The following is a 14,249-nucleotide window of genomic DNA, read 5'->3' as shown; positions in this document are numbered from 1 at the left end:
GCAGTTCCGGGGTCTAAGAGAAACCAGAAGCTGGAAGTCTAACGCGCGCATCAGCGTTTGGGGCCTTTCCAAAGTTACTCGCGGAAGTTCGTGGGGTCGGAGGGGGTCGTATGCGGAACTCCGTACCTCACAGGGACGCCCAGTGAGAACAAAGACCCTGAAAACGGGATTTTATGAGATCTAAATCAAAACAGAAGCCGGAAGTGTTACCGGTGTACCGGCATTGGGGGCATTGTCCGGGTTCTACGCGTGTCCTCGGGTTCCTTGGGGTGGAGACACAGTGCCCAGCACAGACTTCTGATGAGGGAAACACCTCGAACATGGGCACTTCCGCGTTCTCAGTCAAACCAGAGAGCGATGAGTTGGTTAGGATTCTGTTTCCTTAGCGTCCTTTTGCCCCTTTGGCCCGAGTCAGGCTGTGATGAATATTCATAAGTCTATTTGCATTTTGACTCTCAATCCTCCCTTTGTGGTCTTGAGACGTTACAGTTGCAGCAATATTAATAAGACTTGGATTGTTATGAGACTTCATTTGCATATTTTCTAAGCGATTTGCATATTGTTGATCTTCGCGCAGATTGTGATGAATATTCTTGAGGCAATTTGCATAGTGAGTCTAGATCTTTCCTGGTAGGCGAGGAGACCTCGCGTGAATATTCCGGAGGCGATTTGCATATTGATTTTCGATCCTCAAATGGATTGTGATGCGACCTCATGTGAATATTCATGAGTTGTTTGCATAGTAATCTTAAGATTCTCATGTTCTGAAACAATATTCATGTAGTTATTTGCATATTAATCGACTCACCTGTTGGTGGTTATGAGAAGTCACGTGAATAATCATGGAAAGATTTCCACCTTGACCCTGAATCCCCGTGGGCATATTGAGTGCCTATGTTTCCTGGTTTGTGAGGTGGCCTTATATTAATATTTATGAGTTAATTTGCACATTATCGAGCCTCTTGTGGATGGTTACGAGCCATCAGTTGTATATTCTTTCGGAGATTTGCATATTGATTATTGCTCTTCCTATGGCTGTTCTGTGAAGTCATGTCAACATTTAGAAAGCGATTTGCTTTTTGATTTTCAATACTCTTGTAGGTGTACATGTTTATATTCATGGAGCGATTTACGTTGATAATGCTCGGATGATGACGAGACGTCACATGAAGGTAATGAGACGTCACGCAAATATTCACAGAGCTATTACCATCATCCAGCGGGTAGTCATGAGATATCACTTGAACAGTTAGGTCTGTTATGAGGCATCTCGGGAATATTCATGAGTCCATTTACATATTGGTTATGGATCATCTGTTGGATGGTCATGCAATGTCACGTGAATTTTCTATGCATGTTAATTAACTATGCATGTTAATTAGCTTCTTTGTAAGCCCTCTTGCTTTCCACAGTCCTCTTAGGTGAGGTCACTTTGGAGATTTTCTTCTGGGAGGCCCCGCCCTTTCTGACCACACCCCAACATTCAGCCTCCCCCCACTCCCTTTCCTGGGTGTTTCTGCCTTTCTCCAGCCCTGTTCAAGCTCCCTGTCCGCTCTGCTCCTCCCACTTCTGGCAACCTCTGGCTCTGCACCAACCCTTTCCGGTCCTCCTTCGCAGTGCTCCTGCACTAGCCAGGCCTGTGGCCATCCTAACAGGCGGAACTGACAGGATTGAGCTGAGCACAGTGCAGTAGAGGGCGGACCTGTGCATGCGTGTCACCATGGGTGGGCACGTTTGTGGGTGTGTTCAGGAACTTGATCAAGCTATTTGGAGAAGGGGGGCAGGGTCTTGGGGCTGTGGATGGACTTCTGGGTGTAGTCAGGGGTCAGGGTTCTGGGATAGGTCATCTCCTACCCAAGGAGCAAACACAGGCGCACATGACTCCTTTGAGACCTGCCTTTGATGCCATCTTTTTTCTTACAGCTGGAAATAAACGTAGAGAAGGCACGGGAAGTCATTCACATCATTTGGGAGGAGACGGAACAGTAACAGTAAGGATGTAGGGTAGGATGGGGAGGAGCCTGATCCCTCGGTAGCTGGGCCAGAGACTGAGATGATAGGCTGGAAGAAAAAAGGCAGGAGGAGCAGAGGGAGGGTGATTGACTGTAGGAAGGGTGGGCATTTCTGGCATTGCACTTTCTGTTCCTAGACCTGGCCTCCCTGGCATCCGTGCGGAAGTTGGAGAGGGACTTCGCTGCCCTGGGGCTCCTACTGCACATGCTGGAGAACAATGATAAGGTCTGGGGCGGAGCCTCTGGGAGGGGATGGTGCCAGCACAGGAGGCAATGTGGGTGGGGCTTCAGGTGAGGTGCACTGCGCTAAGCCTAGGGGAGAGGGAGTGGCACAGCAGGGAGGAAGGGCGTTGCCTCAGAAAGGGGTGCTGGGAACCAAAGCTATCTACAGAAGCCAAAGCCAAAGCTATCTAGTGAAGACAAAGGTATCTACGGAAGCCAAAGTCAATTAGTGAGCCAAGGCTATCTACGAAGCCAAAGTCAAAGCTATCTAGTGGAGGCAAAGGTAGTTACTGAAGCCAAAGCCAAGCAGAGAGCAAAGGTCATTTAGTGGAGACCTAAAGCTATGTAGTAAAAGAGTTACCTAGACCCTAAATCATGGGTGATAGATTGTGAGGACATCCTTTGTTAGAGCATCCGTGAGATATCTTAAGAGAACATCCTTGTGGTATCTTGCAGGTACAATATTTAACCCATGAAATCACTCTTCCTATCTCCTGCAGCAGTAATTTAGCCTTCCCCCTTTTCCTGCCTTCTCCCTATATAAGTTGGGTAAAAATTTCTAATAAACGAGGCCTTGACAGACAAACAGACTTGGCCTCCTTCTTCACATCTCTCTGTCTCACCATTCTTTTCACACACACACCCTTAGGACCCCGTTGAACTCTCACAGGTTGGGACAATCACAAATCACATACATGGGGATATTATGGACCTAGAAAGCTCCAACTCACATACAAGAGGACATGAAGGACCTAGAAAACCACAAACTCACACATGGGACTTGAAGAGCCTAGATACCCCTAACTCACACACAAGAGAACATGGCAGACTAGAAACTCACAATTCACACAGTTGACACAAGGGTCCTAGGAACCCCATAACTAGCACACAAGATGTCATGAGAAGCCGAGAAACCCCTAACTTCGGCCATGAGGGGCCTAGAAACCGTGAAACACACATAGTGAAAGAATCAGACTAATCTTGTAACCTATGTTTCTTTTAATTACCTTATAACTTATGTTAATTAAAGCCTCATAGTGATTCTCCAGAGAACCGAGGAATGTAAAAGTTCCTGACATTGACCATTCTGTGAGGGCAGAGATAAGGAAGAGAACAAGCAGAGATCTCTACTAAATGAAGAGTAAATCACCGATTGGCACCTGTGAAATGGGCTTTGTTTGAAAACCAGGCCAAATGACCCCAATCCTTCTTTTTAATAGCTCCTGACCTTTGATCCAAAGCCTGCAGCCCCCACTACTCAGAACAGACTCTCTCCCATCTTTAACTTCAGTTATATACCATATGGCAGGAAATTCCAAACTCACTTGACAATCAGATATTCCCCAGATATTTACGATTAAATGAATTCCCACCTGGTACAACACTCTTCTGGTTTGTTCATTGGCCCTGACGTGCGGGGGTCAGTAATGACGTCACTTTCGCCCCACCAGCCACCCTCACAACCCCACATTGAGGCCTTACTTCTGCCTCACTGCATGCACATCCTTTCACTTGTTCACACTAAAGAGTGATCTGTTCCCTGAAATAATGTCAGGGTATCCTTTGGTATCGGGTGTTGCCCCACCCGTCCTCTCCCAGGATGCTCTGGTCCTTCTGCAAATCACCATGACATTACAGAGTACCTCACTTGAGAAAAAAATTATTAATTCAGACATGTGACATCACCTCCTGAATGCACCTGGCGCCACGAGTCACTGCTTCCCACTCCACATAGATGGATGACGTCACTTTCGGAGCAGGTGTCATTTCTACAGATTGGGTGGAGTCCCTCAACGGTGGTGGTTAGTTGATGTCACTTTCTGAGTTTTTTCCACCTGTAACTTCACTTCTTGGAAGCGCCTATCACTGTCGATCATCTACTCCTTCCCCCAGATGGATAATGTCGCTTCCGGGTCTGGAGGGGTCACTTTCAGGGCTGCATGGTGGTATAGTGACCCTGGCCAAAGACACCCCTAAATGGTTGAACCCCACCCTGGCCACCAGGACTCGGTACTTGGCCTCCGTGCCCAAACATCTACACAGCTATGTTGAGCCACAGCAGCATGGGTGGGTGAGGCCTGCAGAATTGGCAGACGGGGTAGCACGGCTTCGACCAGCAGCAATGCTGTGACTGGTAGTGAACACCTCGTGTGACTCTCAACCCCGTGTGACCCCTGAACTTGCTTGACACCTGTGTTCCCAGGTGACTATTGTGAGCCTGGTGATCTCCCATAACTCCCAGGGAATCCCCGATGCCCACGTGTCTCCACGTAACCCCCGAAAACCTCCATTTGACCCTGTGACCACCTATGGCTCCCGTGTGACCCTGTGACCCACATGACTCTCCCTGACCTCCATGACCCAGGGCACCACCTTTCTTGGTGATCTTCCTCAGCAGCCCTGCACAGGCCTCATCCATCCAGTCATGCAGAACCTGGTGCAGGACCTGGTTCAGCGGCTGGGAGGTGGGCAGAATAAGTTGCCTGTATGGGTGTGGGGCAACGGGGTAAGGTAGGAGGGGTGGGCTCACAGGGGCGGGGTTACACTTATTCTTCCTGCTCCTCATTCAGTCCACCTCCTCACTCATCCTCTTTCTGCTCACTAAGTCCTCCTCCTCATTCAGTCATCTTGCTTACACAGTTATCAACAGAGTCCTCCTCCTCAATCACTACTCAATCATTCCTCCTCACTCAGTACTGCTATTTCTCCCTCTGTTCCCCTCCTCCACTCAATCCACCTCCTAACTCAGTACACCACACTCCGAATTCTCAGTCAGTCCACCTCCTCACTCAATACCCCTCACTCATTCCTTCTTCTCCTCACTCAGTCCTCCTTACTAAATCCTCTTCATTCAGTCCTCTTCACTCAGTCCTCATCCTCAGTCATCCTCGATACTCAGTCCTCCACCTTCTCTCATTCAGTCCACTTTCTCCTCACTCAGTCCTCCTTACTCTGCTTCCTCACATAATCCTCCTCATTTAATCCATCTCCTCAGTCCTTCCGCTAGCTCAGCCCTCCTTCTGACTCACTCCTCCTCTTCACTCAGTATTCCACCTCCCTCAGTCCTCCTCTCTGTTCTCTTCAGTCACCCTCCTCTCTCCTCCTCACTCAGGCCTCAACCTCAGTCAGTCCTCCTCAGTAGTCTTACCTAGTCCTCACTAAGTCCAACATCCTCACATAGTCCTGCTCCTCACTCAGTCCTACTCCTTAGAGTCTTCCACACACAGTCCTCCAACTCAATACCCCTCCTCCTCCCTGTCCTCTTCCCAACTCAGTCCTCTTCAGTCCTTCACCTATCCCAGTCCTTCTCACTCAGTCCTCCTCACTCATTCCTGACTTCTAATGCAGTCTTACCTGTCACTCAGACCTCCTCCTCACTCAGACTCCTTTCCTACTGCTCACTCATTCCTCCTTTTTCACTCTTCACTCACTCCTCCTCCTCACACAATCCTACTCCTTCCTTAATCCTCCTTCTCACTCATTTCTCCTCCTCAGTTATCCTCTGAACCTAATTGTCCTCGCTGAGTCCTAATCCTTCTTGCTCAATCCTCCTCCTTCCACCCAGTCCTCCTCCTCATTCAGTCCTCATTATTCCTATTCAGTCTTCTTCCTCACTCATTCCCCCAATCCTCCTTACTCATTCCTCCACCTTCTCACTTAGTCCTCCTGTTCCTCACTCAATCCTCCTTCTATTTGAGACCTCTTTCTTCACAGTCATCCTCACTTAGTCCTCCTTCACAATCCTCCTCCTCACCACTAAGTCCTCCTTATTCAGTCCTCCTGCTTACACTGCTTCTCAGCACTTATTACTTCCCCTCAATCATTACTCTGCCTCATTCAGTACTCCTTCTCCCTGTCACCATCCTCACTTAGTCCTCCAGTCAATCCACTTCCTCAGTCTGCCTTCTCAGTCAGTCCACCCCCTCAGTCAAATTCCTCTCAGTACTTCTCATTAATTCCTCCTCAGTCAGTACTCCTCCAACCTCAGTCATCTTCCTCCACACAGTCCTCCCCCTCATCCAGTCTTTCCCCCCCCTCAATCCTCTTCATTGAGTCCTCCTCCTCCCTCAGTCCTTCTCCCTCAGGCTTCCTCCTATTAGCTCAGTCCTCCTCCTCATAGTTTTCCTTCTCCCTTAGTCCTCCTTCCCACACATTCCTTTTCTTTCACTCCTCCTCCCTCAGTCTTGTTCTCTATTCAGTCCTCCTGCTCACTCAAGTTATCCTCCTCACTCATATATCCTCCAAAGTCTTCCTCATATCCCAGTCCTCACAAGTCCTCATTCTCCCTCAGTCCTTCACCTCACTCAGTCTGCCTTAGTCCTTTCTCCCTCCTCCCTCAGTCCTCTTCAGATTTCCTCACCTAGTCCTCCTTCTCAGTGTGCCTCCTCACTTCATCCTCCTGCTCCCTCAGTCCTTTTTCTCACTCCATCAGTTCTAATCCTCATTCAGTCCTCCTAAGTCCTCAGTTCCCAGTCTTACTGAGTCCTCCTCATATCCCAGTCCTCCTGCTCCTCACGTCTTCATCTGTGTCCTAAGTACTCCCCACTCGGTCCTACTCTTCCTCTAGTAGGTTCTGCCCACCTCCAGCCGCCATCATAGAAACGCTCACACAATCACAAGTAAATTTTTATTTTAAGTGGATTCATACTTCTCCATATTCCAATTTGGCGTGGTCCGCCCCATCCCACCTGCTCGGAAAGAGTCAGTCTTACCTCCCCCAGATTTGGCCTTGTCAGACCTGAGGTGACAGGTGGGCCAGCGTCTCATTGGAGGATCACGTTAGTTGAACGGGCTGGACTAGACAGTCCTGGACCTGCTTGGTGAGCAAGGAGGGAGAGGGACTGGGTCAGGTAGGACTGTCAGGAATATCTGTGTGGGGTGGGAGTGGCAGGCGTGTTCTGTGTAGCAGACTGGCTGATTGTTTCACTAGTCATCGGTGGGACCTATGGGGTGTTTAATGTGGGCGTTGTTGTTTACTTGTTTCCCATGGGTGTGGCCATCACCCATCACTGTGTCCAGGACCCCCGGGAAGGAGCAGCCTGTGGGGAGCGTGAACGTGAGCGGGCTGGGTTCCCATGGTGACGGTAGTGGCGGCTGTGCTTCCGGTCCCGCCCTCTGCCTTCCTCCTCCCGTCGGTGCCGCCTCCCGTGCTCTTTCTCTTCCCGGCGGGCTCGCTTCCGGTGCTGCTTCCGGTTCTTTGCAGGACGGGGTTGGGGATTTCTCTCCCCCTGCTCCTGTGCAAGAGGGGTCGTGGTTTCAGGTTCGCGGTTGCACTTGTTCTCACTGTGTTCCTCCCTGAGGGAATCCCCGGTGGGCATGGTCGCAGGTGCGGGCGTGGCCTTGGGTAGGGCGTTGTCAGGGATGCAGGCCAGGACCTGCGGCTCCTTCCTGTTATCCAGCTGTGTGTGTTGGGACGGTGCGGTGATGTCATTTCCGGACGGGTGGTCGGGGTGGGGTGACACACCTCTCAGGAGATCAAGAACGGGCCTGAGCGGATCAGAGTGGGCCGGGCTTCCGGAGCCAGTGTGTGCTGGGCCAGGGTCAGAGAGGGTGGTGCCAGGGTGGCGCCCCAAAAGCAGCGTCACAAGGCGCTGACGTAGCTCCCGTTCCCGCCGCTGTAGCCCGAGTGCACGTTCTTTCTCCCGCTCTACTCTCCGCAGTTCTGCCTCCTGTCGCCGCCGCTGCTCAGCCACCTGAGGGTGGTGAAGTGATGATAGGGGGCAGGGTCAGTCACTCCCACCTGACTTAATGTAAGCAATGCCCCTATCATGTCATCCCATCTTCTGGTTCCTATCCCTCCATGTCAGTCTTAGCTCACAATGCTCCCCCTCACAGGCCAGCCCATCCTTTTCAAACAGGTCCCACCTCTTCCCGGCTGCAAGGACAGGCCTCACCCACACCACTATCCTCACCATCCAAACTATTAATATGGTCAGTCATCAGCTATCAGTCACAGGCCCCACCCACTCATTTGCAGGCTATGCCCACCATACTATTTTCTGTCTGGAAACTAAGATGGTTAGCTAGAGACTGTCAGTCACTGGCCATGGCCCACCCACCTTCACCATCCTCTCCCTTTCAACTATTAATAAGTAAGCCTAGGTCTGTCAGTCACAGGCCCCACCCATTAGTCCCAGAGGCTCTGTGCATTCTGGAAAGAACCCACCCAGCTCACAATTTCCTCCACTAAAACTAACATGGTAAGGCAGTGGCTTTCAACTATAGGTACCACCCATTAGTACAACGCCCCACGCAACTGTGACCAAGGCCCTGCACACCTCGCCATTTTCCTTTAAACTGATGAGGTGAGCCATTGGCTGTGCCAGGACCCTCACACATCACAAGGCGTCCCCTACCCGTCCTCATGGCTGCTAACGCAGCCCCCGCCCACCTCTCCCCACAGGCTCCGCCCCTGTACCACCAACCCCGCCCAATCACTACCTTTTCCCTTTAAACTACAGATGCGGAGACGGCCCTGCCCACATCTCCGTTTTCTCCATATAAACTACTAAGATGATGCAGCAGCTCCTGCTCTTCCTACTACCTTGCCCAGCCCTGCCCTACCAAAGGCCACACCCACTTCAGTGCTGCCCACAGCTCAACCACCAGCAGGACAGACTGTGCTGAGTATGCAAATACCTTTCCTTACAGGCCCCACCCCTTCTACCTTCTGACCACGCCCACCTCTGCGCGGCCTAGCAGCTCTGCCACCAGCCTCAGCGATTGCAGGTTGCGCTGGGCCAAGAGTAGCTTCCGCTCCTCTGTGCGAACCCGGAAGTGCAGCCGCCGCTGCTCCTCCGCCTGCAGCTTCTCTGCCCGCTTCCGGCTGCGCCGCTGCTCTCGGCGCCGCAGCTTCTCCTCGCGACGGCGCTCTCGGTCCTGCTCCTCGGCCTCGCGCTGCTTCCTGGGGAGAATGGGGAATGATGTCATGGGCCACACCCCCTCCTATGGACCCTTGGCCTCGTGATTATGTCATAGGCAATGCTTAACACGCCCAGGAAATCACATCACCAACCCCGTCAACCTCCACACCAGCTCTTCTCATCCTGGGCCAATCCTTACTGCCCTTCTGCTTCCATCTTCTTCCAGCGTGCTTGGGCTTCGTGTTGGGAAATGGCGTACATGGTGTCACACCTAGAACCCCTCCCTCCCCACTCCTCTGCCTCCTCCTCCTTCCTGTGTGCAGGTGTGTTGGAGAGGGTCTCTGGCTGACGTTACTGCCCCGCCCTCACCGCTCCTCTGCGCGCTGACGCTCCTCAGCCTCCTTCTCCCGCCGCTTCTGCTCCTCGCGCTGCTGCTCCAGCTCCCGCAGCTTCTCTCGCTCCAGCTCCCGCTTCCGGATCGATGCGTCACTCAGGTGCTTCGTGGAATCGAAGGAGACCTGCTGGGGCGGGGTCACTGCAGGAGGTGTCGTCCAGTTCCTCCCCATTTCCCTGAGATGACTTGTTTCTCTGAAGTGACTTTCTTTCGTCTGGGGAGATTTACTGTCCTTCCCATCTCCCTGTCCACCCTTTACCCCGAGGTAACTTCCTGTTCCTCTGAGATGACTTCCTATTCCCCTGAAATGACTTGTCTAACCGTCCACCTGAAGTGACTTCCTGTCATCTCCATGAGGTGACTCCTAGCCCCATACAACCCCAAGGGCTGACTTCCGGCCCTAACGCTCCCTTCCAAGCCAACTTCCGGCTCCTTCCTGCCAGCCCATTCCGAGTCTAGCCCCCAGCTCCGCCCACCTTGATATTGCAGGCCACCGCCTTTCCGTCCTCGCCCTTGTACATGAGCTTCATGCCACGCAGGGCGCTCATAGCACGCACGAAGCCCGCATACTCGCGGTACTGAACGTAGGCCTCGAAATTAAGATGGCCGCCGAAGCTAAAGGTGTGGAAGCTGCGACCAGCCATCTCCTCCCGGTAGGGGTCGAGCATAGGGATGTCCACGTGGCGGATATCGCCGAAAGTGCCAAAAGCTTGGCGCAGCAGCTCCTCGCTGGGTCGCTCTGAGGCCCCGCCCCCAGCACCAGAAGTAGCGCCAGAAATGGCCTCCCGGGGCGCGAACCAGCGGCAGGGCAGCCCCTCCAGGTGAACGGTGTCCGGCCGCTCCCCAGGCCGCGCCTCATCCATGTCCGGGGCGTCCCGGAAGAAGGCGTCCCAGGCATGGGGGGTCGGGAAGTCGGCGCGCAGTTCGGTGGCGCGCACACGCAGAGCATCTGGGAAGCCGCTGAGCTTGAGTGTGCGCCCATCCAGGCAGGCCAGTACAGGCCGCACCAGTGCGCGCTGCTCCAACTCACCCTCGAAGCGCACGAAATCCAGCGTACTCTTGGCGATGCGCAGCACCGAGAACTGTGCGTGCGCAGGCGCGAGCGCCCGCAGTCGCTCCATTACCTCCCAGTTGGAGATGGACTTGCCGGGCGGTGTCAGAGGCGGCAGCGCCACCGAGATGCTCATGCGCGTTATGGGCTTGAGGTATAGGCCTAGTGCGGGGCATAGCGGGACCGCCTCTGACGGGTCATGCACAATGGTGGCGGCGGCCATGACCGGTAGGCTGCAGGGCCAGAAACATAAGTCAGCTCAGGCCCCTCTCACAATTCCTCTATCACGGTCCAGGCCCCTCCAACACTCTCCCATCAGTGCCCAGACTTCCCATACAATCCCATCCTTTCCAGGCTCCTCCCACATCCCCTTCTAATCTCTAAACTCCTCCAACAATCCTCCTGTAACCGCTCACACTTCTCTCACAATCCTCCTTTACTGCTCAGGCTCCTCCCACATTGTGCCCCCAAATGCTCAAGTCCCGTATAGAAACCAATCACAGGGCATTCTTACAGCGTTATCTCTAAACTTCGCACACCATCCCTTAGCAGACAGCAAGAACCCTTTACGCCAGGCCCTGGGTCACTTCAATGGCACTCATGGTCACAGCTAGCCCTGCCCATAGGGCTTATAAGATCGCTCCAGGGCCTCTAGCTCCACAGGACTTCTAAACCTGCCCCATTACCCAATCACAAACCCCTCCAATGCTAGCTCCATCCCTAGGCCCTCTAACTCTGTTCCCAGGTACCAGTAGCCCTGAAGCCAGGGCCTGTATTCTGGCACAGAGTCCTTTAGCCCCGGCCCCTCCTGTTACTCAACAGAACACCACATCACCATCAGCCCCTACCCGCCAAGGCATCAAGCCCTGTCAATAAGCCTGTCATTCAATCACATAGGAGGTCACCGCTAGAACCGTACCCGGGGTCTCTAGCCTAGTCCTCAGTTACACTAGCATTGGACCCTCTGGCCCTACCCCTGAGATTTCTAAATCCTTCCCGTCACCCAATCCCAAACTCCTCTATTGTTAGCTCCGCCCCCAGAGCCTCTAGAGCCCCAACCGGGTCACTCCTGTCAATCAATCAAACACCACATAACCACTAGCAGCGCCCCTGGGTCCCTCTTGTCACTCAATCATTTATCATATTATCACTAGTCCCGACCCCAGGCCGTCTAGCTCCAATCCGTGTCCTCTAGTCCCACCTCTGGTAAATCTTGTTATTCAACAGCACACCACATCACCCTTAACTCCGCCCCAAGGCTTCAAGCCCTGCCCACAAGCCTGTAACTCAATGGCACAAAAGGTCACCGCAAGACCAGCTCCCAGGATCTCTAGTCCCCCACTCGATACTGTGAACCCTTCCCAATCCTTTCTGTCACTCAATGATACACCAGGTCACCGCTAAGCCCGCCCCCGGCCTATCTAGCCCCATCCAGGGCTTAAAGCACTGCCCACACAGCCTGTCAAGCAATCGCACACAGGCTCACCACTAGCCCCACCGCTGGACCCTCTAGATATGATCCTCGTCTTCCTGTCACTCAATGACACCAAATTACCGCACAACCGCCCCTGGTGCTCTAACTTTGCCTCTAGGTCATTCCTGTCTCTCAACGACACACCAGATCAGTGCTGTACCGCCCCCGGGCTATCCAGCCCCGCCTATTGCTAAAAGGACCGCCAACACAGCCTGTCATTTAAGTGCACACAGGATCACAAGTAGCCCCGACCCAGAGCTATCGAGCCCCACCTAAAGAGTCTTTTAACTCAAAAGCATAACATTCCACAGCGAGCTTCGCAACCAGGTCCTAAAGCCCCGCCCCGAACCCTCTTCCCATCCCCCATCCCCCGAGAACTGTAGCCCTGTTTCGGGCCTTTTAACCCCAGATCCAAGCTCTCTAATCCCAGCCCCAGGCCTTCAGTATCGTCCCCAAGCCGTCCAGCTCCGCCCTTCCCCCCGGCTACTTCGGGGGGCGGAGCTGGACTCCCCACTCCCAGCGGCCCGTCCCCAGTCGCTTCTCCTGACAGGGACGCACCGACAACACCCGGAACCAGCACAGGTGGGACAAGGGGTTTCCCAGTCGACCCTGATGGGCTCCTTACGCGGCTAAATAATTCCTCCTTCCCGCCGCTGCCACTGATTTCCAGTCAGAGCTCTGCGCTGCTCCGCTGCCTCCAGACGCTAAGCCGAACGTGACGTACTTCCGCTTCCGGCAGTGGTGCCCCGACTAGACCCTCCCCTCCTCTATTCCATTTCAGCCGCCGGGATGCGAAGCACTGAGAGCCAAAAGCAACGGAGGCAGCACGGAGACTTCCGGGGAGGCTGGTCTTTGCCCCCACCGGCCGGAAACAGGGTCTCTCAGCGCGTACGCAGAAGCTCATCCGCGATTCCACAGGGAATGACCGCAGCTCGGCCTCTTCGACTCCCACCAGCGGAAAAACCACGGTAGGACTTCCGTTATAGGTAATCTTTATTCCCGCCTGCGGGTAACATAGTCTCACCTTCCAGACTCCCCAGGGAAGAACGGCACATGGCCTCTGCAACTCCCGCGAGCGGAAGGAGAGCAGAAGGCCCGGCTTCTGGTACTGGTGACCTCTGCCCCAGCCGGCAGGAAAAAGGATCTCAGCGTCTGCGGAGCCGCAGCCACCGCCCGGAAGAAACAGGACTGAGGATCTGCCGCCAATCCGGCCAAGGCGGGACTTCTGGTACCCTTTATTTCCGGCGGTCGCAACCGGAAGAGGGTACTTTGCTTCGCGCTGAAGCCCAGCAGTAGATCCAGGTGGAGATACCTTGTGACTTAGGCTGAGGGAAAGGGGCAGGGCCTTTGTTTTTTTGTATGTTTGTAGGTTTGCACTTTTGTTCATTTGTATTAATTTAGGTATCTGTTAATTTATCTCTTACCACTGCATGAATTTTAACATTTACATATTTATATTTTTTACATATGTATTTTTTCTGTTTATTTTACATGAATATAAATTACATAATATACTTACAATTATGTTTATATAAATCATAAATTTACACCATTATACTAATTTGTTAATTATGTAATTTACATAAATTACACATTTCTATAAATTATAGCAGCTTATAAATTATGTAAATTTAAGATGTTATGCAAGGATCATGGGACCCCCAGAGACCACCAGAAGACAACTCGATGCAAGAGCAAGAGAACTTTATTAGGAGAGTGATCGAACTTGGCACCCAAGTCTCACTGACACAGCAGTAGAGAAGTGAGCCTTGAGTGAGAAGGGTTTTTAAAGGGAAAAACCGCAAGCAGGTGGTTTCATGCCTTGATGTTCCAGGATTGAGTAAAAGCCATAGGGGCAAAATGACCTTCTAAATAATCACAATTGCCATTTTTGTAAACTACATCCGGAACGTTGGGGAGAATTTTTCCAACCGATTTTCATTGATTGTTGCCAGGGAGATTGTCTCTTGTCCTGACCTGCAGGAATGTCAGCGTGGAACCTGGAGGAGGGTGTGGAATGCGATGGAACAGGAGATGTGAAGAATGGAGACAAGATAAAATTCTGATCAAGTCTCATTTAATGATTTTTAGGTTATAGCTTATAAGGGGTAAGAATGGGCAATTTGGGGGGAGGAACTATTCAGGAAATAATTTCAGTGAAAGCCACAAAGTGGCTTTCTCAAAGTGGGAGGAAAGTTCTCATGCTGTACATGCTAATTCAAGTGGTTGAGCA

General features: G+C 52.5%; 1 protein-coding gene across 4 annotated transcripts; it reads right to left on the bottom strand.

Annotated features, from left to right (window-relative positions):
* Window positions 1–6,847: 6,847 nt before the first annotated feature.
* LOC110543204 (A-kinase anchor protein 17A-like) lies at window positions 6,848–13,176 on the bottom strand. 4 transcript variants are annotated; one of them, XM_021629602.2, is made up of 6 exons: window positions 12,575–12,716; window positions 9,968–10,775; window positions 9,467–9,615; window positions 8,919–9,138; window positions 7,699–7,927; window positions 6,848–7,468 (listed from the first exon to the last, which is right to left on the bottom strand). In XM_021629602.2, exons 2-6 carry the CDS (start codon window positions 10,763–10,765, stop codon window positions 7,161–7,163), a joined length of 1,704 nt encoding a protein of 567 aa, XP_021485277.1. In that variant the 5' UTR covers window positions 10,766–10,775; window positions 12,575–12,716; the 3' UTR covers window positions 6,848–7,160. The 4 variants fall into 4 exon arrangements, with proteins under 4 accessions (XP_021485277.1, XP_060232807.1, XP_021485275.1 ...); XM_060376824.1 differs by lacking the exon at window positions 12,575–12,716 and adding an exon at window positions 13,041–13,176 and having other exon boundaries at window positions 6,848–7,927; XM_021629600.2 differs by having other exon boundaries at window positions 6,848–7,927; window positions 12,642–12,783.
* Between the last annotated feature and the right edge of the window lie 1,073 nt (window positions 13,177–14,249).

Source organism: Meriones unguiculatus, assembly GCF_030254825.1.
Source record: "Meriones unguiculatus strain TT.TT164.6M chromosome Y unlocalized genomic scaffold, Bangor_MerUng_6.1 ChrY_unordered_Scaffold_23, whole genome shotgun sequence".
NCBI classification, from domain to species: Eukaryota; Metazoa; Chordata; class Mammalia; order Rodentia; family Muridae; genus Meriones; species Meriones unguiculatus.
This window is presented reverse-complemented; position numbering and strand designations above follow the sequence as displayed.